Source organism: Gavia stellata, chromosome 12 (assembly GCF_030936135.1).
Source record: "Gavia stellata isolate bGavSte3 chromosome 12, bGavSte3.hap2, whole genome shotgun sequence".
NCBI classification, from domain to species: Eukaryota; Metazoa; Chordata; class Aves; order Gaviiformes; family Gaviidae; genus Gavia; species Gavia stellata.
The window spans coordinates 17286308-17313170 of NC_082605.1; the positions used below are offsets into that span (position 1 = coordinate 17286308).

The 26863-nt window shown below is 39.6% G+C and overlaps 1 protein-coding gene across 2 annotated transcripts in view; it reads left to right on the forward strand.

The window, feature by feature from the left end:
- Positions 1-16620: 16620 nt before the first annotated feature.
- Positions 16621-26863, forward strand: part of ATXN7 (ataxin 7) — a 60479-nt gene continuing 50236 nt past the window's right edge. The window contains exons 1-2 of one of the 2 annotated variants that reach the window (XM_059823117.1): positions 16621-16870; positions 17519-17587. In XM_059823117.1, the coding sequence (XP_059679100.1) occupies positions 16621-16870; positions 17519-17587 (319 nt within the window). The remainder of the gene's footprint in view (positions 16871-17518; positions 17588-26863) is intronic. The other variant, XM_059823118.1, reaches the window with a different exon arrangement.

Sequence of the window (26863 nt, forward strand, 5' to 3'; positions counted from 1 at the left end):
TAGTAGTTCAAATTCCAGTTGAAATAGTTATAAGAAAGGCTATGGTAGTTGTCAAGTAAAGGTTATGTTTTTCAATGGGTTTGGTTTTTTAGGGGGGTGTTTCTTGCATGTCATCCTTCAGGACCATGCTATAGGGAGTACCTGTCATGCTGCCGTTTAGATAATGCTCTTCTCTGCTGTAATGTTGCATCCAGGCCAGTTATAGAATTGTTACTCTGCTTGGAAAAACTAAGAGGATTCGTGGAGTGGCTTGGGAAGAAGTGTGGCCTGAGCATAGATCTGAATGAGCAATTGTTCCAGCTCACTGCGTGCATGTACGAGGTAGAAATTGCTGGTTTCAATAGACTACGATTTGACATTTGGTTCATACGTATGTATCCATGTTCAACAGTGACCTTTGTAATCCCACTTAATTTCATTTTATCTGTGAATACGTATCCCCTTAGGAAAAATTAATTTCTTAGTGGGACTAGCAGTAAGAGGAGGCATACCGTGTGACCTGGAGGTTGTATATCTATTGCAACGATAAACGTGAGAAGAAATCTTGTGTTTTTATAATGCTTCATTACCAGTCTTCTTGACCATGAGCAGAAGAGTGAGGAAACTGGAGGACTGATTTCTTCAGAAGACATTATTAGCCATAGCTGATAAATGATTTTAATAGCTAAAGACTATGCTAGCACTTATTTACACAGCCGTGGCTTCATATCTGTGTGTGGTTTGCAGAGAAGGTAACTGCTACTGGGAATATGTTAAAATGCAAATTATTATATTCTCCAGGTAAACAATGACAAAAAAATCCTTCCTTTTATTCGGTTAAAGAGTATCCAGGGGCTGTTCAATTAATGCTTGAGTATTGAGTGCCCTATTAATAGCTACATAATAGTAGTAGTTAGAAAAAGATATGATTTTTATATAGTATAATAAACAGGTGTGAATTAGTATAGTTCATAAATATGTGTCAAATTTACAGTGTGTAAGAAGTGTTGTTGGCTTGGGTGGGCTTTTGTAGACATTTAAGCCACTAGTATATTTGGGTCAGTATGAAGGTGTTTCTTAAAATGAAAATGTTAAGGTTTTTAAATTAAGTTTCATCCCACTAGAAAGACATTTTTAATCTCATTAGTATCACTAATGTCATTAACGTTAAAGCTTTGTCAGCATTTTTAAACAGGTAGTCTTTGAAAGGTGACTGTTGCATCTTCAGCTAATGATAAAATTTTGTATTCAGTTTCTTAGCATGGCCTAGTATGTTTCTTAGCAAACAATCTGAAACACAGGATTTACCTGAAAAGTGCTATAGTGCTATTTTATCTATATTTTCCCCACGTGTACAACTTAAGTGTTTATAACAAAATGCAGTTGCAGTTTTCGGAGAAAAGCAGGGAGACATGGGCCAAATGCTCATGAGTCAGAAGGTATGTTAAGAAGAGAAACCCAAATAATTTAATTTCTTAAGCTAGTTGTAACTCTCTAGAATGTGAGTTCTTGGTTTTTTTGAATGGGATTAACATTTCTCTCATTGCTCTAACAATTTTTTCCTTCTTGTTACCAATACTGTGTTTGACGGGAGGCGGTGTGCTCTGACTCTAGATGGCAGTCACTGGTAGGCAAAGGCGAGGATCGTGCTTGGCTTGCACCTTGCAAGTCTATGCACCGGTTGGCTTCTCTAGCTGGAATTTTTATGGTGTTGGAAGGCAATAAAAGTGTCACCTCAGCTTCTCTACCTTCCGAACTGCAACAGAGATACTATGAAGAAAGAAAAAACCCAAAAGGGCAAAAAATAAGAGAAACTGAGAAAATGTTGCAGTGAAACATTCACAAAAGAGAGCTTTAGTAATGCTGAGAATAGTGAAGAGATTTCTTTTATATTGGCAAGACTTTGTCCTAGATTAACAGAAATAAACTTGTTTATAATGGGAGAAATACCAGTTTCCCACTAAATTCAGTTTCAGAGAGTAAAATAGATTGACCAAGGTGCAACCAGGGATAATAGGAATGGAGGAATGTGTGACTGTAATCTCATTTAATCAAATGAGGATTTCCTCACAGTCACATGGGCACGTGTTGTTGGAGAAATAGTTCTTTTTTGCTTAGGACCTTGTGACCTTGTGTTTTCCACTCCCCCTACCCCCCATCCTCCCTTTGCAGTGTCCATGCTCTCCTCTTCATTTCCAAACTCCTTCCCATCACTTTACAGGTAATTCCTTTCCTTCGTACCTGTTAACAATCTGTCTCTTGACTCTCCACTCTATCTCTTCTCTTTAAAGCAGGATAAGCTTTGATTTTTTTTTTTTCCTCTCCCTTTCTTTGTATAGGTGTTGTTTGCCTTCCTAACTCATCACTACTAAACAGTTTGATGTACCATTGCAGTTAGAAAAGGCAGCAGCACTCAAGCAAAGGAACAACAGTTTCTCAGCACTTGCTGTGTAGGGATGATTGCACGTCATGAGATGAATACTGCTTGATAAGAAAGCTTTTGTTATAATAAATACAGTTCAAAACCAGGAATTAATCTATACGTTTTATTGATCTCTAGTTTCAAACACAGTGCCAAATTACAGTCTTGTTTACGCTATGCACAAATCCCAAGAAACTCTTTGGAAAGTGCTGGAGTCGTTCTGGATTTGCAGAGGTATACTTAAGGTCAAGTTTTGGCCTTCAGTTTCAGTAATAAGAAAATTATTTACTGTTATATCACGTATTGTATTAACTACCAGCATTAGTAAAGGGACTGTGATCCTGTAAGCACTTTGCAAGTATTCTGCAGGACATTTTTTTCACTAAAAAAGAGTAACTGAAAAACAGAAGATCTTGATTTTTGCTTAATACAATCCTAGCAACATGCTTCTAATTTCTTAATGTATTAGTTTAACTGTGGAAAACTACTGATTTTTGAAAGGAAAGGTGCTTTAGTTGCAGAAGAATGAAAAAAAGAACCAAAGCTTTAATTAAGTCTTCATATTTACATGTTCATAGTGAAAAATACCATCGACATTTTATGCCAAGCTTTACAATTCACAGTCAAGTGCATTTCCAGGGCCAGTTTGAGAAATGTGGTCTATCGTTTGTGAGGGAAAGCTTTCTGAGAGTTAGCAGTAATTTAGAACAGTTTTCTGTGTGAAGTTCATGTGCAAGAAAGACAAGATAGAGATAATTCTGGTATTATGTCAAGATTATATATTAGGATGACAGGTATCACAGTCCCTAATAGATTGCACAGTACAGAGATAATGAAGAGTGATGCTTTCTGTTCCCAACTCTGCCTTGGGCCTTGTAGGTAACTGTGGGCAAATCACTCCTCCTTCCTCAATTTCTCTGTAAAAATGATGATAATGATGTGGATTATTTTGTGTTTCGTTTTGAGATCTAAAAGGAATACATAGAAATGAAACGGTAGGAACATGATGGGAAATACAAGGTGGTAAAATAAGCATCTGTATTTCAGGCAGCTTTGTACTGGCAACTGATTATAAAATTATTGATTCTGCTGTTCTTTCCTGTTGCGGGTATTACTATGTACTTGTTCACAGGACTGTAGAAAAAAAAAATCTTTCTATTTCTTATGCTATCCTATCTTTCAGCTTCTCATTCAGAATTTACCATATTGGTTATTCTGCTTTTATTCTTGCCCGTTACCATCCCCATGAGGGAGAGTTAAAGCTGTAGTTAATGGAGAATAAGGACAGAAAAGGTCTGTCCGTCTTTCTTTTCTCTATCTATCTCCTCCCTTTCTATCTCTCTGTCTCTCTTTGGCCATTGAAAATGTAGGTCATATTGCATCACCATAAAATGGAACAGTCAGAAAGGTGTTTGAAAAATGCTGACATCCTTAGCCTGGGGTGCATGCCAGTGTCCTTTGTTTACATTGAGAATAGTGTTGTACCTGTATAAGAACCAGCATCTCTGTTAAGGTTAGTGGTATGGTACCTAAATTATGAGTCAGTTTTTAAGATGACTTTCATCTGCCTGCAGTAATTTAAAATTAGACAGATAAAATGCAACCACTCACAATAATGATATACATGAGGAGCTAATTTGAAATTTTTAATCTGCAATAACCATGATGGTGTAGTTTGAATAATATTACCTTTAACAGAGAAGCTCAGTAATAAATTTTGCAAATCATGTTAATCATGTACTCTGCATTGTCGTGATTAGCTGTGCCTTTCTGTCTTGAAAAGTATGTTTATATTCTACATTAGTATATTCTTTTTAGCAGTACTGTTTTACTTCATGCACCCTTTTAAATGAGCCAATCAGGATTTTATTTATTTTAAAAAATGGAAAATCCTGATGTCCAGTGTCTTATTGCTTACTACCAGTCTTTTGTTTGTGTTTCTGATGTAATGCAAGTTGTAATTGGTATGAAATATTCCTGTGGCATAAAATGCAGAATGTATCTTTTTCTTCTGTACAGTTGTATATAAATACCATTTCTCAAGAAATGTATAAATATAATTTCAACTGTCCTTATTTATCTTAGATGCAGTAAGCTAATGTGTTTTATGGATTGAACTTTCAAATGGTGGTATAAATCATAGTGCAAGATGCAGGTGTTTTGAAATATAAGACAAGGTACTCGCTTATAGAATATCTTCTGTTATTTCTGAAACCAAGTGTTTTTTTTAACCTCTGTTCTATGCTTTGTGTGGTTGTACTTAAAACAGTTGAAGTGCAATATGCAAAGGCTTCTTTGACTTTGTTAATGTTACTGTTAAAGAAGACTTCTAAGTTAAAAGAGAAATTGTTGGAAGATAAAACTAAAATTAGTGATGATGTGTTTTGTTGAGCAAAATAATGAATGCAAATCTTTTCCTGTTGCCATTAGACAAAGGAAGATGACAGTAGTCAAAGTTAAGACCCCTCAAGTGCACTTTGCTGTGTGTAATCATTTTGCAATTTTTATCAATTTATTTAGAATTATACAAAAGGTGTTGTTGACTAAGATATTAGTTATTTAGTAACTAAGATATTAGTTATTTTCGTTTCACCCTTCTCATTATCTGTGAAGATACCTGTGCACGTTTGTAATAGTTTCAAAATATCTTGTATCATTACTATATTTTGCACCGAATATTCTGTTGCATTTGTGTTTGCACAAATAATAGTAAAGATTTAGATAATTCTAAGAAATATTTTATATTGGTATACCTAGGAACTGTATGAAACCTTGAGATGCTGGAATTTTGTAATTGGTATTTACAGAAGTTTGGTATCTAATCTCTATTTGAAGCGTGTAGCTGGTACTTATTTTTTAATCTGTGAAGATGTAAAGAATTGTGTCTCCCAAAGGGAGTAGGAGAGCCAATTGTGTAATTGGTAGAGCTTACACTTCTTATACCGTCTTTGACCCCCTGAGATTCTGTAGTTCGCGGGTCCCAAGTCAGTCTCCTGCACAAATGAGATTAGCCTGAGAATTGCTCTGATTTACCCTTCAGCTACTGGCTAGCCATAACAGCAGCCCCAAGCCTTCTGCTGGCCAACTCTTGTTCTTTCAACACATACCTCCTGCACCCATTTTTCCACGGGGCAGAATAAGACCTTAGTAGGCTATCCCCATAATTATAAAATGTCTAAATGAAACCCGGTATTGGGGTGATTATACCTAGCATGTCCAAATCTTTGTTTCTATAAATGTGTACATTGTATTTTATCTTAAATTCGGGTATTTCGTAGCTAACAAAGGAGAAAGAATGTTCCAGAATTTAGGCACATTCTTTGTTGCTTGTTTCTGACAGCTGAAAAGAAAAAGAGTTAAAGGAGTTTGGATAGCTGAAGCGTTAGTTTTGATACTTTCTAAAGTTAGGAATGCTTTATCACACACATTTACATTTCCTTTATTTTAATAAGTTCCTTTCCAATTTTGCAATTACAATTTTCATGTAAGTATGTTTCCCTTAAATGGATAATATGCATTAGTCATCATAACTATGCTTTTATTATGTATGTCTGTGTAGATATAATTTTGACTGGGATATAGCTTTCACTCTGCCAGGCTGTGGTTTCCTTTCTTGAATATCAGTAACTCCTCAAAGTATTAAATAGCAGTTGCAACCAAGTTTCTTCGATAGTCAGGTGTCGAGAGTGACATAATGCTAAGTCTGCTTCACTGGTTTGAAAATGCAGGCCTTTCTCCATTTTCTTGGATTGCTTCTTTGACTATTTTTGTCATCTTTCCATCTTTCAACTAGCTCTCCCTTTTCCAGGGTACCAGAGTGCTTACCTTCTGGAGAGAGAGCTCCTCCTGGTTTATTCTCAGTCATCCCATCACTTCATTGCATTGCTCTTTGCTGACAGTTGTGGTTGTAATTGACCTGCTGTAAATTCTCAACAAGAATCATTGCTGTTCTTTGCCACCCATTATCCAGAGAAAGAGTTCTCTTTAAAGGGTCGTTAAGCTGTCACTTTGCTCTTTTGAAACTTATTCTCTTAACTTCCTTCAAACTCAACTCCAGATGTAATCCCTACAGCAAAATTCACAGGTGGTGACATAGTATACTCTGATCTCTGGTATATAGGAATAAAATTTTTGCTGATCCTTCCTTCACCCTCATCTGGTCTGTTTTTTTTACTTACCACTTACTTATTGCCCTCTTTCTAGATTTTTAAGTCTTTGGAGAAGTCTTCAGTTTTATAGGTAGCTTTTTTTTTCATTTTTGCTTGAAGCAATGGAACTTGCTTTTTATGTAACAAATAACATTAACGTCAGGATAAAAGAAAGGGCGTTTTGCATGCAGAGCTCTCATATCCCCTAAAGAAATTGGGGTAGAGATGAAGGAGTGAGTTAGTTCCACAGCAGGGAGGTCATATGCTTGAAGGGATTGGGACTTTGAGGCTAAACATTGAATGATCTTCTGTGAAGGGGATGGTCCGTATGAATTCAGGGTCTCCTGTCCTAAACAAACGAAGGAGAAAAAGGATTTTTGACAAACACTGCATTGCCTTTCCGAGTAAGCAGCAGCAAGAGTTGAAGAGAAAGTTTTATACTGTAGTATTCAATGAGATTTGTATGTGTTACTAGGAAAGACAATGTTTTTGAGATTTCTACTACTGTAGAAATTTGTTAACAATCAGTTTTATTAGCCATAAAGCAGAACAATGACTGCAGAAGAGAGAGAGAGAAAATAATACCATGCTTGCTCTCGAGTGTTGTCCACTGCAGACAAGAAAATTTTGGATTTTATTGAGTAGCTAGAGTATAATTAAGCTCGGATGTGCTTCTTAGGATCAAGTATGTCACTGAGCAAGGTAAAGCTTAGAAATAGTAAATATATCTGTAGGTGATCTCAGTCAAGATAGAGTCAGCTGCTAAGCTGCAGTTTAAAAGAAAAGAATAAAAAGGGTTTTATCCTCTGTGCATAGGAAGAATTTAAAGACATGAACTCAGTTTGCAGACAGCTTCCCAGAGGAGCAGCAGAAGCCAGGAAAAGCTTCATACTGTACTTTCTACTGGGGCAGAGCCCTACAGCCCTCTTGGACTGCATTCCTCTTGTCTGGACTTTAATCCTTGGAGGAGAAAAAAATAGTTTCCTCTGAAGTGTCATCCAGTCCCAGCGCTAGATTGGCTTATTTATATCTATCTTCATGACTTTTTAGTAGGTGAAAAAAAATCACCAGTTTAATTTCAAAGCACTTACAAAAATCAATTATTTGATCTTTAATGTAACCTGTGCACAAGGATGGTTGAAATTTTTTTTCAGGTTTTAACAGGGCATTGTTTAGCATTTACCAATTAGGCATTGATTTAAGCTAAACTAAAGCAAACCGGGCTTAAATTTGGTTTATATAAACAGTAAGTTTATAAACATTGAATGAAAGGATTTTAAAAACCTGAGCTCGAGATCATAAAAGTTCCTTTTGTAAGAAAGGCCTCAATCTGTACATCTGTCTAGTTTTTGTTGAATTCTTCATCAGCGATACAGTAATAGTCACTAATGACTACTATGTGAGGGATCATTTTTAGCTATCCACGTTCTATGACATGGTGGTAAAAATGTTAATGATTGCGTACCGAGAGCCCCTGTTGTTGGAGTCGTGCTATATTCTAGAAAAATCCTGTGTAGAAAATCCAACACTGTCGTGTTACCAGCTTGTAATACAGACATAACCGTCTGCTTGGAAATCTGGTCAGTAATAGTCGATGTAAGTGCAGTAACTGGGCTGAAGATTGAGATTTCATCCAATGCATACCTTTCGGGTAATGTCAGGCTGCCATTTAAAGAGCTGCTCTGTACATAAGAGTGCATAACAGCACCCTGCTTACCTTTCAATTTTAAATCCATTGCAGAAACTGTATTTGTAAAATTGATAAAATGCTTCATATTAGTTTTTAAATACATATATTTATAGTTATGAAATGGAGATAAGGTTTCAAATGTCTTATTGCTGTACTCTTTTTGTTTTCTTTCAGAATAAATCAGGTACAAGTTAGAAAAAGCTTCCAAAATCTGAACAGATGAAGATCAATTGATAAATCAACCCAGCGATTCACCATACTTTCAAGGTACTGTGACACGCTTACCCAAATATTTTCCTTAAGCATAATATTCACATACTTTAAATGTGAGAAGCGTGGAGAACAGGATATTAGCAGGGTTGCAAAGCAAGTCTGAAGTGTTACCAGATGCAGTGGGGAGACTTTTTTTTTTTTAAGTGCAGGTGTTTAATATATGTTTCAGTGGGAAATAAAGCGACCTTCCAATCGACCTAAAGGGAGTTCAATGCATGGAACAGTCAGACTTAAAAAGATAAAAGTAAGTTGGATTATCTCTCTCAGTCACTTAGATGAAGTGATTTGGACAAGTAAGATGTGGCAGACAGGCAATATTTTTAATTTATTTATTATATTTTAGAAGATATAAATTTCTTATTCTGAATAATTATTTTTGTCTATTTCCACGTTTCCATGATACTTTAAAGCATTTGAAAGCTGTTAGGCTCTGGTATGTACCATATTTGTTATCTTACAAGTTCAGAAAGTAGAATTGTAAACTGAGGCAAAGACTGTACAGTTGCATAATACAGTGGGGTTCTTCTCCGTGACTGGTGTTCCTGGCAGAACGTTAGGAAAAAGCGAAAATTATGATAATAAATTGAAATTCTGGCTAAAAAGCTGCTAGTGCAGATTATTTTATCAGGTACTGCTAATTCTTTGAAATAATATCTGTTTCTTTCTCTGTTTCCGTTACGTTTATCTCTACTCTTTGTTATCACATGCATTTCACCATTTTGTATATTTTTGCTTGACATCAGGAAAGAAAAGACTTCATTCTAAGTTTGCATTTTTCTTATGCACAGACTTGAAGAATCCAGCTTGTTACAGCCTGGCTAGTATTTGCTGTGCAAATAATCTTTTAATATATCTTAGAATAGATTGCAGCAGAAAGGGCCATTACAGTTAGCATGGAGCTGGTCTGCGGAACTTATTTAAGTGGCAGAGTTAATCTGGGCTCAAGAAGAACGAGGAGTGTTTTTCATGGTGTGGTTTTTGCAATATGTAACATTGGAAACTGTAATATCTGCGGTTTCTATAACAAAATGCTTCCCCTGGATTTTCCAACAGCCTGAGAAGTGGCTATATTAATGAACCCAGAGTGCCTGGGATTGCAAACTGAAATTGGCATTGTTCTTATCTGCTTCTTTGCTCCTCATCACTAAATAGGGCCTCAACATCTATCAGATTTTCATATAATCATAGGAAAGTCTAGATTGGAAGAGTCCTCTGGACATTGTCTGGTCCAGCCTTCTGTTGAAAGCATGTTATCTGAGGCCTGGTCAAGCCAAGTGTTAAGTATTTCCAGCAAGGGAAAGTCCACCATTTCTTTGGGCAACCTGTTCCAATATTTAATTGTTCTTACAGTGAATATTTTTTTCTTGTGTCCAGGCAGAGCTTCTGAAGCAAGCTGTGCCTGTTGCCTCTTGCCCTGTCACTGTGTTTCTTGTGAAGAGAGTACCTCCATCTTCTGTATAATTATTTTTTACTTATTGGAAGACTGTGATTACATCCCACCTAAGCCTTCTCTTTTTTAGGCCAAACAAACCCAATTCTTTCTCATTTCTCCAGTAAGTTTTCCAACCTTCTAATCACTTTGGTGGTCCTCTGCTGGACCCTGTCTAATTTTTTAATGTTTCTTGAACTGGCACAGTCTCTCAGCGTGTCACAGTCTCTGTGCATAGTGACACTTCCTTTGGGTGTATCTACCTATCTTCCAAGTTTCGTGTCATCTGCAGACTCGGTGAGGATACGTTTCCTCCCATCATCCAGGTAATTTTAAAAGATACTGGATAGGATTGAGGCCAGTACTGACCCCCGGGGAACCCCTTGTGACTGATTGCCAGTTTGATTTTGAGCCATCACCACCCTTTGAGCACAGCAGTTTAGCCCGTTTGCCAGCAATCTCATGGTCCACATTCATGACCTTTCAAACTAACTCGTTTAGCACCCTTGCATGCACCCTGTCAAGTCCCATAGACCTGTCCATGTCCAATTTGTGTGGTATTTTGTTGCTAACTTGCTAAGCGTGTGGTCAGTGCAGGTAGCATCAGCAAGCAGCAATCAAATGTGAGAAGAATAGTATAAATTTGAATTTCCTTGTGCCAGGGTTCTCAGGATCCTTGATTTGATGTTAATCAGCATGTCAAAATTCTGAGGGTATGAGGACTCAAGCAGCTTCACATCATAAGTAGGCATCATTGTGGTCTCAAGGAACTCTTGAGTCCTGTGGGCTGTGCTTGGACCCAGAGTCTTCTGCCTCAATGAACTGCCAAGGACCGACGTAGACAAGCTGGGAAGAAACCAGGCAGGGTTGTGAAACCTTGCGTGGTGGTTAGGTTCCATCGGAAATTCATTGATATCAAACTGTTCCCATTAAGTACTTTGATTTCAACAAACGGAAATTCAGCACTAATGTTTTGTTACAATTGACATGAATAGCTGTGTATTTTAGTAATTCTAAATTGTAATACCGTATTCTCTGTGTATAAATGAAAATTTAAAAGGTTGTACCCATTTCTGGTTCCTCTGATTAAAATGATTCATCTGCATAGTTAGGTTGCCAAAATTGTTTTAACATTTCCAAATTCAAAAGGTGATTTCAATACCTTATGTAAAATAGATAAAGATCAGTTTGATTTCCAAATCATTAACTGGATGTATTTTACGTAGTTTTACCTATTTACCTTTAACACTTGAAAACTTTGTGTCACTATTCAGTGTTTTCTCTGTAAAAGTCTCTTCAAGAATTGACAGTATTCAGTGACATCTAAGCAGGGCAAGGATCTGTGTTCCTGTATTCTTTATGCTCCTTATTCTGCTTTAGGTTGCTATGTCTTCAGTTCTTGCAGAAGTTTGACTTGTGTTTAAGACATATTTGATAGTTCAATAAAGAAGGAAGCGGTTGCAATGTTTTGTTAGACACTGTATATTTTATTAACACATGGCAATGACATAGGTTTATAATTTGGGTGTAAAAATATTATCTTATCTTCCGTATAGTCGTTGTGAAGTTTGAGGGCACCTATTGCACTCTAATCCTAATGCAGAATTCTTTTCGGATTTACTTACAGTTATTAGCCTCCATTCCCCTATTCCTTCTCATAAGAAAAGAATACTTTAAGTTAGTCTTGAAATCTTAACAATATTGTTCTTTCTCCTGGTACAGGTGGTTTATGGTAGGTATCCACAATAATTTCATACTCCAGTATTTAAAATAGCTGTATTCCACCACTTCTGAGCATCTTCAGCTCCTCCTTTGAAGTGTTGCTTATAAATGAAATTATACACATCAACCTGTTTCCAGGATCTGTGGGAGAAGGATAATAGACTGGCATGGTTTGCTGTATAATTTTTTATTGTGTGCTGCTCATGATTACTATTCTGCGGGATCACAGTCCTGTGTATAGTTACAAAGGGAGAAGTTGCTTGCTTTCACTGGAGGTGAGAGTGAACTACAGATTACCATAATGTGTTTTTCTTAATATATTAATATTTTTCTATAGTGGGGCTTAGATGAAATGGTCTGTTTTGTTACGGCTGGATAGTTCTCTCATCATCTGGACATGCTGATTTATATGAAGTTTTTATCTCTTGCTTCCTTACTTGCCCAATTATATTCTTATACTTCTCATAATGGAGACATATTTTAAAATGCACAAAATGTACTCCCGGTTCCACCACTGTCAACAGGAGCTGACGGGAGGGTCAGGACTTCACTTCAGCCTATCGGCTTCTTGAGTTGTCATTTCATCCTGAATCTCATCTACCAAGAAGTCTTCACCAAGAAGTCTTCACTAATATTTGTTCTTAGTTTTTAAGCCCTTCTTGATGATTTCATACCTTTTGGCTAGAATTAACTTACTTGATTTCCTTTAATGCTGTAATGTGACTCAGATTTTTCCTTGACAGACTTTTTTGTGAATTCACTATTTTTCTTTCTTCTGAGTACCGATAAAGTGACACCCTCGGAGGTTCCCCCTGTCTCTCCCTTTGCGCTTCAGTTCTTACATCCTTTCACTTTTGTTGTGGAAAATCATCTGTGAATCGTGTTATTGTATTTCTTCTGTTCTTGAAAGAGTTCATCCACAGATCCATCCTTCCTTTTTCATTCCAGTTAAGAATTACCATATCTCAGGTCCTATGTGGAGGCTGTCTTTCAGATTCTAACTGAGCAGCTGAGGTAGGTGTTCCCTGTTTGAATGGCTTTCCCGGACCACCTGGCAAAAGAATGAAACCTGCCAGTACAGGTGAAAAAATGCCTGCAGTGTCATGCCACAAAATAACCATCCTCTGCAGTTTTAAGCAGTTGCATGCTGTTTGTAGGCATACATTTAATCATAGTATCGCCAACCATGTTTAATATGTTGTTAAATCTATTTAGTAAGCTTTAAAACTGTCGTTTTTTCTTTCTTCATGTTTTGTTTCCTCTTTTTGACTCCTTTGTTTATTTCCTTTTGCAAACTGTTAATTTGTTTGTTTGTTTGTGCTTTCTTCACCCCATTATTTGGCTGTTTTCTCTACGTCATCCACTGTTTTCTGCTGTTTTCCCACCTCACATTTTTCCTTCTCCGCTTTCCATCTGAGCTTAACTTACTCCTCCATTTTTTTTCTCTCCATTCTCTGTATACCTGTTCTCATTCACGCATACAAGCAGCCTGTGGTTATTCACACACCGTCTCAGTCCCAACTTGGGCTATTTTCCTTCCTCAGTTAAGCCCTTTGAATTGTAGCATTTCTGGACCACTTCTTGTTCTCTTAAAAGAGCGTTGGCTTCTAGGCAGCGCTTTCCACACTTGAGTGTTCTGCCTACTCCTGAGCAGGTTCATCACACTTAATTTTGGGTGCCTAATGAAGGTGTCTAATTTATGTGCATGCTCATCCTTGCCTATTTCTGTGGTCAGTGGGAGGAGAAGGGCTTCTTCAAAAAGTGCTTTGGACCAGGAGGGACCAAACTGATCCCAAAAGTATCCCTGGCTCTCCACTGATTGCCGGGGGAGCTTTGGATGACTGTACTCCTGACCTGGATTTCTCAGATCCGTAATAGTCACCTCTGTTCAAAGTTTACAGCTTGTACATGTGTTTTCATTTCTGGTCTCCTTCTAACATGGATTTTCAGGCTTTTCCCTATTTTTTCCTAAAATCATGAATGCATCTGTGCATAGCACTATGGAAACAATTTAAGAGAATTGAACTTGTGTGCTTAGAAAAACCCAAACACACATTCAGCATAGTGAGTTTATGGGAAAAGAAAGTTCTCTTCACCTCCAGTCCTTGTAAAATTGGTTTTCCATCTGCCCCTATTCCTGCTCTCTAACTAATCGGTCTTGTGCATTGAACTGATGAACTGATCCTTCTGCTGCCACTTTCCTCCCTCTACTGGAATACTGATGTATTCCTGACACAGTGGGAAAGTATTTCACTAGCGGATGAAGGTTTACTAAAGAACAGCCTGAGGCCCAGACTGCAGAATTAGATCTTGAGTGGGAATATATAGGGGGAAAAAAGTTGTGAAAGAGCGGGGGGGGGGGGGGGGGGGAATGCAATGAGCAGTTGGAAAGAGCAAAAAAGAGCAAGGAAGGAGATAATCAAAGATGTATGAAATAAAGGTCGTGTGTGCTTTGCCTGTGTGGATGGCACTTCTAAAGCAAGAGGTGCTTTTGAGTAACTTGATGAGAGTCAACCTTAGAAACTAAAAAGTTGATAATATATTGGCTTCTTAAAGTAGTTAGCTAATCAATGTAATTTTGCCAAATTAAGCCATTTTACTTTTGCATAATTTGACGTACATACATCAGCAATGTTTAAAGAAAGGAATCATGTGATGTGTGAACATTAGCTTGATATGCCATGGTAAAATCTGTCACTATTGAAAGGTAGGTAGGCGTTGGTGTTCTATAGCTCTGTTTGGTCACCCATCACTGTATTTGCTTTACGGCCTGTGTAAAATAAATAACAGCGAAAGCCTTTACGAATGTGATGGACACTCGGAAAAAGATCGAGGATCTTTTTCAAACTGCAGCTGAGGCAGCTTTCTGACAGCTTCCTCCAGAACAAAGGAGAGCTGTGTGAATGAACTAAAGTTTGTAATACAAACCAGAATATTTGACACAGAGAATATAGTTCTTGTCCTATGGCTGGAATCTGAACTCCGCTACGGATGTTGTATTCGACTCCATTTGTGGAGCACTTCAAAGAACTAAACTTGAGAAAAATTACTTAGAGATTTTTTTTTTCCTATCTGGCTTCTACACCACAAAAGAAGCTTAGGTTCTGTTCAGAAATTGTTTAGCACCTGACTGACATTTTTCTTCTAGTGATGTTCTTAGCTTTAATTATAAGTAGTTTTCTATATTATAAAGTATTCTATTTCAGAATTAATCAAACAATAATGCCCTCCATTCATCATTTATCTTTAGACTCTGCTCACATAAACACCTTTACTCATGCTGAAGTTGAAGAGCTGTTCCACTGTTTTGGGAGGCTACAGTACAGTTACGAACATGTGTAACGGAAAGATCAGGGCCCAGATCAAGAAGTTGATAGCCTTTCTTAATTAATCCTGCTACAAATGTCTGCGGTGGAAGTCATTGTTGCTATCTTTATGTAAATCTCATGATGTTTGCCTTTTTTTAACCAGTTAAATTACTTACAGTGATCAAGAGGAGAGAAAAATCTCACTAACTGTTCTGTATCAGATCTACAATTTTACAAGATACATTCTGAGTGTGACCTAAGTTATCAGTTGGATCGAACACTGAAACTATTCTTAAAATTACAATCTGTCCCATTCCCATCCCATGTGACAATTCTCAGATGAGCTTGTATTTGGACATCTCTTGTATGCATAAATTTGGAAAGAAACATCTATAGCTTCTATAGTTCCACGCTTTAAATGAAAATAGCAAAGCGTTAGCTAAGCCTGCATGTACGTACACCTCTGCAGGACTGGGACCGCATGGTCTGAACAAATTTATTTACAGTTTTGACTTCTGCTCTCTAGTTTTGCAAATGCACGTGTGTGATCCACGAGCAGTTCCACTGACGTGGGAGTCCCATGCTCTTGAGCTTACCCAGGGGCTGAGTGCCTATAGAGGAGGCAGCGGATCGGGTTTATATACGTCTTTAGCTGTTCATTGAGGATGTTATTACTGACAGCAGCTCCAAGCGTGACCAGAAATCTTTGCAGATCGTGGCCTGAGAGTTTAATTTGACATTGGTACTTGAACGTTTTAATCGACTGGAGAGAAAGCCCTGTAATAAATGGATTCTAAACCCAGATTTTTTTTTTTAATCAAATTAACTTGATTTTGCAAAGCTTAAACTTTGTTACTAAGAGTTTTCAGGCAGGAAAGCATCCCTTCATCCTCGCTTTTAACACCGCTCAACGTCATCCCAAAGTTTAGGCAAAAAAAAAAAAAAAGCGCAGCTTTTTAAAAGGAAATGCGGAAAAACAATGACAAGACACCCCCCCACGAGACAGGTTACGAGTGTAGCGAAGGCAGCGGCGAGCAGGAAACTCGCTCCGGGCGGGCGGTGTCCCGCCTGGCGGCCCCGGGCCGGGGGGGGAACGCCGCCCGCCCGGAGCGAGTTTCCTGCTCGCCGCTGCCTTTAAGGAGGCGCCGGGTTTAAGGTGGACCGGCGAGGAGGGGCGGAGCTGGGCTTGCGCGCTCCTCCCCGCCGCGTCGCGTCGCTGGTCCGTCCCCCCTTCCCGGGGCAGCGGGTGCCAGGCGGGGTTGTGATGCGGCCGTTGTTTTTGTAGGGTCGCGGGCTGTGGTGCGGAGAGAGAAAGGCGGCCCATGGAGCCGGGGAGCGCCTGGTGGGCGGTGTAGCCCTGCCCTCCTCCTCCTCCCCCCCCCCCCCCCTTCCGCTGCTTTGTTAGCGCAAACACACAAACGCGCCTCACCTACACGGTGAAGAGGAAGGGAGCGCTCCCCGTACAATAATGGGCACCCGGCTCCTGCCCCCCGGGCCGCCGCAGAGGTGAGTCGACGCCGCCCCGGGCCGCAGGCTCCCCGCGGGGAGGAGAGCGAGCGGGCTGACAGCGCCGCGGCGCTTCCTTAAAAGCGCGGCGCCACCTTAAGCGCCCGATGACTTTTTCTCGTTACATTATAGCAGCGGAAAGAATGTCGGCGCGGGCCGCGGGTGACGTCAGAAGGGAGCAGCGCAGCGCGGCGGCGGCCAGGCAGCGGCAGCGGCGGCCCCGCCACGGCGAAGGAGGCGGAGGCGGAGGAGGCGGGAGCGGCGCCGGCCCCGCCGCCACCGCAGCGGCAATGGCGGCCGTCGGGGAGCGCAGGTCCCTGCCCAGCCCCGAGGCGATGCTGGGGCAGCCCTGGAGCCACTGGGTCGATGCTGCTAAACTTCACGGGAACGACGGTGAGCGGCCGCGCCCCCCCAACCCCCTCTACCGGCCCGGCCCCCGCGCCCCGCGGGGCTGAGGGTGCCCCGGGCGCGGCCCCGCCGCGGGAGGGACCGTGGGGCGCCGATACGACACGGCAGGGTGCCCGGCAGGAGGGCGCCGCGGGTCCCGGGCCCGGGGCGGAGGTTGGGTCCGTTCCCCCCCCCCCCCCCCCCCAACGTCGCGTCCGAGTTCGTTGTCCGGTACGCGGTTCCTGAGGCGGCGGCGCCCCCCGGCCGGGGGCTCGGGAGCGGCGCGGAGAGGGCAGCGCCTGCCCCAGTTCCTGTAATCCGGGACACGGTGCGAGGAGGTCTGAGCCCGTCCCCGGAGGCCGGCACCTCCTGCCCTCGATTCAGCCTGGGCTTGGGGCGGGGGGAGCTCCCGCTTCAGGTGAGGCATCCCCCGCCGCTGACAGCGGCTCGGGCAGCCCCGCACCCCGCTCCCGGGGACGGGACGGCAGCCCTCGGTCTCTCTGAAGCGGCGTTTGCTGCCGCAGCGATAGGAGCGCGTATCCCTGATGTGCTGGTTTGTTCCCACAGGGGAGTGGGTTCCAGGTCAGTAGCGGGGGGGTCAGCCCTGCTCTGACTTTCTGCATGGACTGAGATCTTGTGTCTTTTTGGTTTTAGGAACAGCATTAGAAGAAAGTTTCAAGGAATATGGAAGAAATCGAGAAGCAATGCGACTTTGCCGAGAAGGTGAGTGCGATTCATTCTTGAAGAAAAGTGTACGGAGAAGTTTTCCTGCTCGTAACTAGTTACGAGAGGACATGCAATCCTATCGCTTTGGATTTGGGACTTGCGGCTTGTCAGTGAGTGGTGTTATTAGCATTATTATTAAATTAATATATAATTTCAAAACTACAAGGTAAGGTAGGGCATAGGTTACTTATTGTCTTTACTGTGTTTTTAGTTGGATTTTTTTTTTTGCTATAAATAGTCCTAAGGAAGGTGTGTGACCAGCACTGATAATATCTTCTCTTGAGCTAAAATATTTTGATTCTTAATATAATCTCTGTCAGTATTTGAACACTGATCCCTTTCTCTGTCATGTCAATGTGTAATGTTTATTTCTTAGTGTACTGCTAAATGAGAGTGACCTTTCACCTGTGATTAGCAAAAGCCCATTAACAGCCCAGTTCATCTCAAGAGTAACAATGCTACTTGAAGTTGTAAGCAGATGATGAATGAAAGCTATAGATTATTGGTAACTTTGTAACAGGGAGTGGAAAAAAACAGTGATGAGTCTGATTTGTGATGTTCATTTTCTTTGTTTGTTTTTCTAGTTTAACAATTGTTTTCTAGCAGAGAAATGTTCTGAAACTTTCTTAATATTGTTGGTGCTAGCTCACTTCTGTTGGACTTCCTGTTAATGAGAAGTATGCCATAGAATAGGCCTTGTTGTTTTGAATGCTAGATCACTTAGACCCGAGTCTTTTATTTGATGCAGTTAGAAATGGAAGACAAGTTTGTAAATTTGGTTTAGATCACAGAATGCAGGACTTGCCCAGGACCTTAGGAGATGATCTGATTCAGCATTTATCTGCTTGTGAGCTACAAAGAGCAAATGAAAACTAAAGCAAGGTGGCACAGTCTAGTAAGACTGGGAGGCAGTGATCTATACTGAGGCTGAATCAAAATAGCTATTTATTGTAGAATTCATAGTGTTGCTAAAATTTGGAAAACATCTATTTCTAGGACCAGAGTCAGTGGTCACTGACCTGTAAGAGAGATGCAATAAACAGCTATGCTGTGGCATTCAGAAACGCATGTGCCATTTTGCCATCTTCTAAGTGTATGTGTAAGTTCTTAGACATTTGAAAAATCACTTTATTACTTCATTGCTGAGTTCCAGTCTAATAGTTGTGTTGGATATTTAGTTTATTTTTCTGAATAGGCAAATCATTCAAGTGCTAAAACAGCGTTTATAACAATAAGCATACGCATTATCCTAGTAAAGATTTTTACTAATAAGGATTTTCGAACATTCTTTCTTATTTCTACCTCTTAAAATGCAAGCATCTAAGGTTTGCAGATTTTAAAGATTAGCTGGCAGGGTGAAGAATAATCTTTTTTTTTTTTTCCTCCTCTGGAGCAAGATCATGAAGCTGTTTTTGCATAGGCTGACCGCTGAGACACAGCTTCTCTGCACTGACTCCAACATGTGAATGATTTGCAAGGTTATGAGTTGAAGGAAGTTCATAAAACACTTTGAGAATTAAAAGTGAAACTTAGTAGCTCTGTCAGGCTTCCAGAAGTCTATTTAGTTTGGTTGCTTTATGACATATGAATGAGACACTGACTTGGTGTATACCTGTAGCTAGTCTGTAGGGAGCTCAGCCTACTGCAAAATAAAGTGAAAGGAAAAAGTAGTTTTAATAAAGTTTGCACTTAAAGAACTAGGGGAGCAGCAAAACATGCCAGCGTATGTGTGTGTTGTGTTATAAAAAAAAAATTTGGAGAATACTGTAACTGATGGCTTTTCCCAGGAAGAATTTTGCATTCAAAATAGAGGAACAAACATTTGTTAAATAAATGGACTGTCTAAAGCATGGATCTTAACACAGAAAGGTGAACCAAAGGTACAAATTTCATCAAATCAACTCTAACCTGAAGATTTGCGTCATGGTACCACACGGTATTTTGAATACGGCTAACAACAGAACTCATTGTGTAAGAAAGTTATTTCTCTACAGATTGGGAGTTGACTCAGAGGCCCAACTTCACAAAAGGATTTCAAGGTTATTTAGGCTAATTTAACCTTGCATTGCAACTATTCCAGTTTGCATAAAAGAATTAAATATTCATGGCCTGGAGAGGGAGCGAAGGAGGGAACATGACTCTACAGCCCACTTACTAGAATTGGGTTCAAAACCAAGAACTGTTTTCCTTATTTAGCAATTGTCAGCTTTCAGGTCAGGCTCCCACCAGCCCGTGTGCCCACTTGGTTATGGGTTGTAGTTGTTTCCTTTCCCACATGCCATTTCTCTGCGTCTTCTAGTGGGAACAGCTTCATCATCAGCCTGCCTGGTAGTGAGAGGTGGATTTCAGGCTTGCAGGCAGTAGAGTCTGGATCTCCTGAATGAAAAGTGAGTGTTCCCATTGTTGTAACACTGTATTAAAAAGGGCTTAACATTACCAGCTTCTCCTTTTGTTATGCTTTAAAGGAAAAGAATGATGCTTGTTATTCTTTTAAAGGAATGAAGGACATAAATGTGTAATTCCAGGACAACATTTGCAAGCTGTGGAGAGAGGCAGGATTTCAGACACACCTTTGTCACTGGCATTTCCTATTTGCTGATCAGGCAGCTCCTCTCTCAGCATGCTGGTGGTTGTGAAGCCTGATGAGTCTTTAATACCTGTCAGTGATGCTCGTTCCATGTAGGGATCAGGAAACTAAAATTAGTTCATAGTCTCAAACGCTTTTTTCTGTATCTAACCCTCCTTGTGCTCATCGAAGTAAGAACTGGAAATTGAATTTGGGCTTCTCAACGTTTGTGTCTCATACTTCCCTGTTTCTTTTTCACTGTTATTATATGCTTTCTATTCTACTAATTCATTATATGCAACCATTCCTGCTGGGATCCTCGCAGACCTTCACCAAAGTGAGAAACTCACTGGATGCTTTCTTACATGTTGCTTTTCTGAGGCAATAACAGTCCACAATGAGCTTTGATGTAGAAATTAGAGCTGCAGGAATAAGGTATGAGTGCAATGGACTTGGCTGGCTTTTGGTACACAAAATCCCCAACTGATGGAAATGAGAAAGGGGCATCCTCCATTATGGGAAAATTTTACTTTAAAGTACCCTTTAAAATTTACTTTGACTTTGTATGCTGAAATCTTCTTGCGATGAGCAATATTATCAATGTAAGAGCATGTTAGAAGCAATTGCACTTCAGTTGTTTTCACATGTAGTTCACATGACAGAATCTTTTAGCTCATACAGTCATTTAATTACTTGCTGCTTGTGAACCAGCTAAAGGTGTGATTTTCCCCTGCCACACAGCTTTTGCTGTGACGAAGCAAGTATAGCATGTTGCGTTATAGTCTGTAAATGCATTCTAAAATGGTTAGGCAGAAAATTGAGTCCTCTTCGTCCATTTTTCTTATATTTTAAAATGCAACTTTGCTGAAGTCCATCTTTCAAACTTGTTTGTGTGATACTGGGAGCGTGTGCCATCAGATGCAGCCAAGGTGCTCATATACACTCGGTTCATCTTGGAGATGTAGTAGGTCTCGAAAGGAGGTTGATGTGTCTGTAGTATCTGATACTTTTTCATTTGAAGAAAATGATTCTTAGAGTCCAACTTTGTAATCAGTGCTTGAAACATTTTGGCATAGCCTGTGTTGAATTTGGTTTTCTTTTAAAAAATTTTCTAGCCCATTATTGTTGTGAAGATGATCTCTAAATAGAACTGTATAAGCATAGAGTTCATTCGTGGTAACTTTGACAGGCTTCACCAGAGTGAACTTTTGCTTCTTGCAAAATTTGACAACAGGTTGGCTTGTTTCACTCTGTGGAAGAGTAGAGAAGCTCCGAGTAGAAACAATGATGCCTAAAGCTGTTCATTGGGACAGGGGGCTTAACCCTTCCTCCACCCCCCAAGAAACTCTGACTGTACCTACAGTAAATTTCCAGTTGTTACCAGTTATCTTGTGTGCTGTTTTAAATAAAACAAAAGCAAAAAACCAAACTACCACAAGCCCCAAGGCTATATTGGAGAGACAGAGAGAAAGAACCTATATGCTCTTAACAAAGATCATTGTTACTTGCAGTAATACTTGTTAACGTTTGCAACCCTTTTGAAGTGGTTGGGGTGAAAGTCTGTTAGATTCTTATAATGACTTATGAAATAATTTTGAAATATGTATTGGAATCTATATAAATGCAAAGGAATCTATAGCATCTCAGAATGGAAAATAAGTGTGGAGAACAGAAGAGAGATTTGGTTAGACAACTTAAAATTGTTTGAGTGAGTGGTTTTGATAGCTTATTCAGTGCATGCTGAAACCACGGGGTGGCTTTGCAAGAGCTCAAGCATCTCATCCTTTCAGTTACACATACAGCCCCTTTTCGTGTGTGTGTGTGTGTTACATCCTTTGAGAGGTGAATCCCTTGGTACTGCCTATTTCAAGCACTTCACTAGTGCTGTCACCATAGTTTATAGGTAACTGGCAACAAAGTAGAGGAGGAAGAGGAGAGTAACTTGGGTCTTGAGCTCGATTTGATCAATTGTCATTGATCAAGATTGTTGAATCTTGGCTAAAAAGAGGTCTTTGCCACCCTTACACCATCTGTACAGTCTGCCAGTGATTTGTTCTAACTGTTTGTACTTGGTGCTTCTGAGAATCCCGAGGAAGTTTCTGATTGCTCTCTGTACGTAACTGCGCTATTTTGGATGAGGTGGTCCTCTCGATGGTCATGGAGGGAGATGCAGAGGAGAAAATTACATTATCGTAGGTTGAGGTTAGTTGAACAATGGTCACTGATGCGTTAGATGTGCTCAGAGGTGTTGCAGGTCAGAATTGATGCTGGCTGTGTGGTGATGTAGCGTGGTACCATTCTTACAATTCTTAGAGTATACTGGTCTTAATAAAGAAGTGATGAATTTTCTGTGGGAATGCAGATCGTCAATTTCTGGTAGGCACCTTCAGAAGACACTCCAGAAGACTTTAAGAAATCTATCAGGAGAGCAGGTGGGAGCAAATTCCATTCAGCATCATGTCACCTGATAGCAGCTGAACTTCTGGTCTTGGACAGCTAGTATGTCTTAGGGGGGAAAAAAAAGAAGACACTCCATGAACCTCTAGGGCATTCAGCAAAAGCTTTGGGATTTGATTATATTAATAGTTATTACTGGAAGTTACCAGAGCTGTGAGGGTACTGAGAGCTATGCAATGAACCCTTGTTCTTCTTGAGCCCGTGCTGGGCAGGGTTAAGCAGTGAAATCCAGGACTGGGCCAGGAGGGCTCACTGGAAGCATCTTTTATCACATAGACCAGGGTCTAGAATTTTCCCAGCAGCAGGCTTAATAAATAGTTAAAGCATTGGTGAAACTTTTGTTCCAATATTAAGTTGTAAGTACAGGCAGGAGATGGCATCTTATTTCAAATTTAAATTTGTTTTTATTCAGCCTTGGGAGGTGCTCAATTGAGTTGATTTTTTTTTTGTGTGTGGTGTTAAATCATGTCAAAGATGCTTAGAGGGCTCTATAGTCCTTGACTGCCTGCAAATACACTGTGGGAATTTTTAATAGATTGAAATAAATATTTTAAGGTAGCAGTACAAAGTGCCATGCTTCTTTTTTGACATTATGCATAGCTATTCAGAGTCTGTAATCACATAAATATCTTCATTTCATTGCATTTTAATTGGCTATTTACACACAGTGTTTTAAGGATTTGTGGACTGGTTATCATAAAACAATTACAAGGAGACTTCAAAAGTGTATTGAGCTGTTTAAGAAAATTGTAGAGATTTTATGAGTTAGCATCCTTTCAAGTTGCATGTTTTTCAAGCTACTTTTGAGATTATCTGCAGTGACTGGCCCTCATTTTCCTCTTGTTATTTTTTTCCTTTAAATCCAAGTTCTGTTTACAATACTTAATTATTTTTGGCGAGATGAGTCACATGTTATAAATAGAATATTGTGATGTTAGACTGCAAGTTAGAACTGTGTCATCTTTTATGCTTTAAAGATACTTCGCAGGTTTTAGATATTACCATATTATTAGTGTGATATTGCAAGGCCTTGGGGACTTTCACTGGAACTGCAGCCACAAAACTGCCCCAGTCTATCCATAATATGTGAGGGAGCAAGATTTTTTTATTTTTTTTAAATAAGAGCCTTTGAAATAGTTGTCTATACACATACATGACAGTCAGGAATTCACTGTTATCTAACGCTTCTTAAGTGGTATGTATGATTAGCTAGGTTATGCCTGTGCAGAAGAGGTGATGTGTTGATAATACTTGATTAAATATTGCTTTTTCTATAGTTTCTGTTCTATATTTAACAACAAATGCTCAGTAGGAGAAGAACAATGCGATAAATATTATGTAGAAATATGACTTTCACACAAGTTGGTAACACTATCGTTTTAAGTAGAGCAGGAAAGACAAAAAGGCTTAGTGAAGGGTACTTTTAGATAAATTGGGTTAAGAGGATGCAGATTACTCTTTCTAAGGTAACTATTTTAAAAGCTATTTCTTCCATTGCAGTGGATCTATAAAAGAAAATGCATATAGTTCTTACACCTTCTCTGACTATGCGTAGTCTGTGGCTGTAACTGCCAAAGGCCAGCTGGGGATAGGTGTGATCTCTTATCGCTTACAAGACAGAAAAGATTTCATCTTTCACAAATCATTATAATATTTGATTTGAAATTGAATATTCTAAATAGTCTATAAGAAGCTTAACAATTGTTTTGCTTCCCTTTTAACGAAGAAAATCACCGCTGCTGTGGAAGTTTCCTGTATGTATGATACTCAGCATTATTTCCTAGACATTCTTACAGTGTAGGTGACAGCAGAGAGATGAATACAGCTTTGTACTTACACCTTAAGTTTTTAGCAGCAAGTGTTAAAATCTGGCAAAGGGAATTCAAGGTGTAATGGAGCAGAATAGCATGACTGTAAAAGCAGTTGTCATGGAAGGCAATGAATCTATTGTAATTGGTGTTCCTGTTGCTAGAAGGCTTTGCACAGTCAAATGTTCTCCCTGCTTGTGCAGGCTATGAGCAGCTGTGAGCCACGACGAGTGGTGCAGCGGCTCTCAGACTGATTCTCGTGGTAAGTCAGATACTCATTGTAACCCCAGATACTATGGGGTATGACTTCATCAAAGTAAACTGCACACGCAGCTGCTCCCACATCACTTGCAGTCATGATGGTTAGCTTTGGAAATGGACACTGTGATGGTAAATATTCTAGGTTATTGGCTCAAGTAGATTATAAATACTCAAATGCTCAGTTATTTGTGTGTAAGCGCTCCTTGTCAGCCCTTGTGGAATAAGCTGTTTTGTGGTAACCTGATTTCCCATGAGAAAGATTGTTTATTTACAAGCTTACCCCCACCCTGATTTCGACTTTTGATAGCTTCAGCGTAGCCCATAGACAAACTTCATTGATAATAAAAGGTGAAAGGGATAATTGGTTATGCCTCCCTTCTCTTCTGGTGAAATTATAACAGCCAGAAAACTTACACAGTGTTTTTGGTCTGCTTTTCTGTGGCTAAGCAGGACTTCCATCTTTCATCAGCTGTTTGTAGTGTAATAGAAAATGCAGTGTTCTCAACTGGCACTGAAAAAATGTATACAAAGCAGCTGAAGGGCTAAAATCCCATAGGAAGCAGCTTTGAGGTTGTAAGTCCATGATGTGTGCTTTTGTGATGAAATCTACAGCTCTCGTGGTTTTTTTGCAAGAAAGTTTGTTGGACAATTTCATGCTGATATCGTTGCCTGAAAGTCCTATAGCAGCTTGCTTTAAAATGAAGCGTAGAAGCTTTAATGAGTTAAATTTGAACAGCAAGTAATACACTGAATACACAGTAAATTGGATGTTTGTTTTCCTCTAATGTCAAATTCTGTTGTATTTTGCCCTTCATAAATTCAGTTTTCTGTCTACAGTTTTTTTCACTGACTGCATAAATGACGTAGTAGATGTTGTCAGTGGGGAAAACTGGAGTTCAGCCAGTTTATTAAGTGGTATCTGGGGATGTGAGGTCTTGTCGTGAGCCACTGAAGTCAACAAGGGTTTTGTTTGTGACTAGAGGGAGGATGCAGTACCAGGTCATGGGGCTCGGCGGGCAAGAGACTTTGCATGTGTGAAACAGCCATGTTCACTACAACCTTGTGATCAGAGGGCCGGCAGAGAAGTACTTCGCTATGCAAACATTTTAATTGTCAGTCCCTAGATACTGTAGCCATTGCTTTGTCAAGGTGGATATAGCCTAAATGACACCCTCTGGCTATTGTTTCAGGCTAAAATACAGAAGAAAATCTGTATCGGTTTACACCTAGGGTGTGGTTCTCCGATGTTTTTTTTTTTTTCCTCCCAATTAATGCTGGATTAAGCAGCTCTTCCATCTCTGCTGAGTGAAACATTTGTGAAATAATGGTCGCATTCTAACTTTAAAGTTGTTTCCAAAACAAGGTGATGGTTGCTTAAAGAAGATCCTGAATTTTCCAGCACGTATTTGGTCTGGTAATCTTAGAATCCATTGGGCCATACTTGCTTATGTATCTTTTCAGAGTGAATCTGATCTGATTTTTACAGGGCTACCTATGTGATCGTATGATATAGTAGATCTTGTATCTTGGTTATCTTTAAGAGTGTTCGAGATGTTCTATCAGTGAATAACTGTAGTATAAATCATGATCAGTTATAATATGTAAGTGTATTGTGAAAAGTAAACAGCAAATAAGAATTATTTTATATTATTTAACATATTGGTCAGTTTTTTTAATTTATTTTCAGTAATTAGCTACGTTAGGAAACTAGGTAATAGAAATGAAAAGTTTCTTTGACTGAAATTCCCGAGGCTGTTCCCGGTAACTTTGTGAACTGGAGAGAATACCATTTGAATCTGGGTTACTCTGATGAGGAAGAGTTATGGCATCATTTATTTTTATCTCCTATTGGAGTGCTGTTGCAAATGATGCCAAAAGGAGAAAGGCATCATCTATACAGTATACATAAATGTGAACCATACCAAATATTCTTTTTATCCCTTCTGAACAAATCTGTAGTAGCATGGAATATCCAGAGGCCTCAAACTCTGCAAAAATTTGGTTTAACTGGCTGTATTTTTGATGGACATTTCAAAGGAGCGAAAATAGTTCCCAATAGTCAGATACTGTGGCTGTTGGATTATTGAGACAGCCATGTAAAATAATGTGGAAAGCCGCTTTCAAAATAATAAATTTTCCCAGGAATTTTCCCACTTCTCCCAGGAAATGTTAAAATTGTCT